General features: G+C 45.5%; 1 protein-coding gene across 1 annotated transcript in view; it reads right to left on the reverse strand.

The window, feature by feature from the left end:
• Positions 1-812, reverse strand: part of FSTL3 (follistatin like 3) — a 39,719-nt gene extending 38,907 nt beyond the window's left edge. The window contains exon 1 of the mRNA XM_018560571.1: positions 532-812. Within this exon, the coding sequence (XP_018416073.1) occupies positions 532-616 (85 nt within the window). The 5' untranslated portion in view covers positions 617-812. The remainder of the gene's footprint in view (positions 1-531) is intronic.
• Between the last annotated feature and the right edge of the window lie 6 nt (positions 813-818).

The following is an 818-nucleotide window of genomic DNA, read 5'->3' on the forward strand; positions in this document are numbered from 1 at the left end:
TCAAAGTGGCCAATAAAAAATAAATGACCAACCTCCCTGCAATTGTGTAAATGACAAAATAAGTTCCAAGGGATCATTCCAACAATCCGATGATAGTGGAATGTTACGGAAAATTGCCTCGCACATGACGCATTTCATCCCCACCGTCTTGCTGGTGAACTCTAACGTTTAAGGTCAAGATTAGAAATTAAAATTAACCCTCTCAGGGGATTGATACTGTTCATTCAAAAGTTAGTTGTGACTCAAACCTTAAAATGGAAGATGACAGTATACAAAAAAAACAAAAAAAAAAAGGAGCAGGCAGGAGGCCATCATCCGTGCGTGTGTCTGGATTTCTAGCATCGGAGTAAAGTGATGCACATGCAATCTTCTTTCCTGGCTTATAGTTGAAATATGTGTGTGTGTGATCCACCCATGTTTGGATGTGTGGGAAGTGAAGGGAGAGTTGCTGCACCTAGATGTGAAGTGCATGGGGTTCATCCAGTGCAGGGGGTGTAGAAAAGGGGAGGTGGGGGGTCTGGTGTGACTCACCCGTCTGCATTGTGTCCCCTCCAGGGATAGGGTGGCATCGGCTGACAGTCAGCAGCAGGAGAGTGAGCAGCACAAATGGTAGCATGGTGCACGAAGTTCACAGCTTCAATTGGAACTCTTTGGCTGTCTGAGAGCCTGTCTACCTGAGTGATTGAAGTCTGGCTGTCTGGGTTAGAGACAGGGCAAACTGTGGCTGCTGTCTTGTCTTATTTCTCCCCCACTGTGTCTGAGGAGCTCTGATCTTCAATCCTATCTCCTCATGAGATTGTAGTGTCCAAAAAATTGAT

Source organism: Nanorana parkeri, unplaced genomic scaffold, assembly GCF_000935625.1.
Source record: "Nanorana parkeri isolate BGI_ZX_2015 unplaced genomic scaffold, ASM93562v1 scaffold466, whole genome shotgun sequence".
NCBI lineage: Eukaryota > Metazoa > Chordata > Amphibia > Anura > Dicroglossidae > Nanorana > Nanorana parkeri.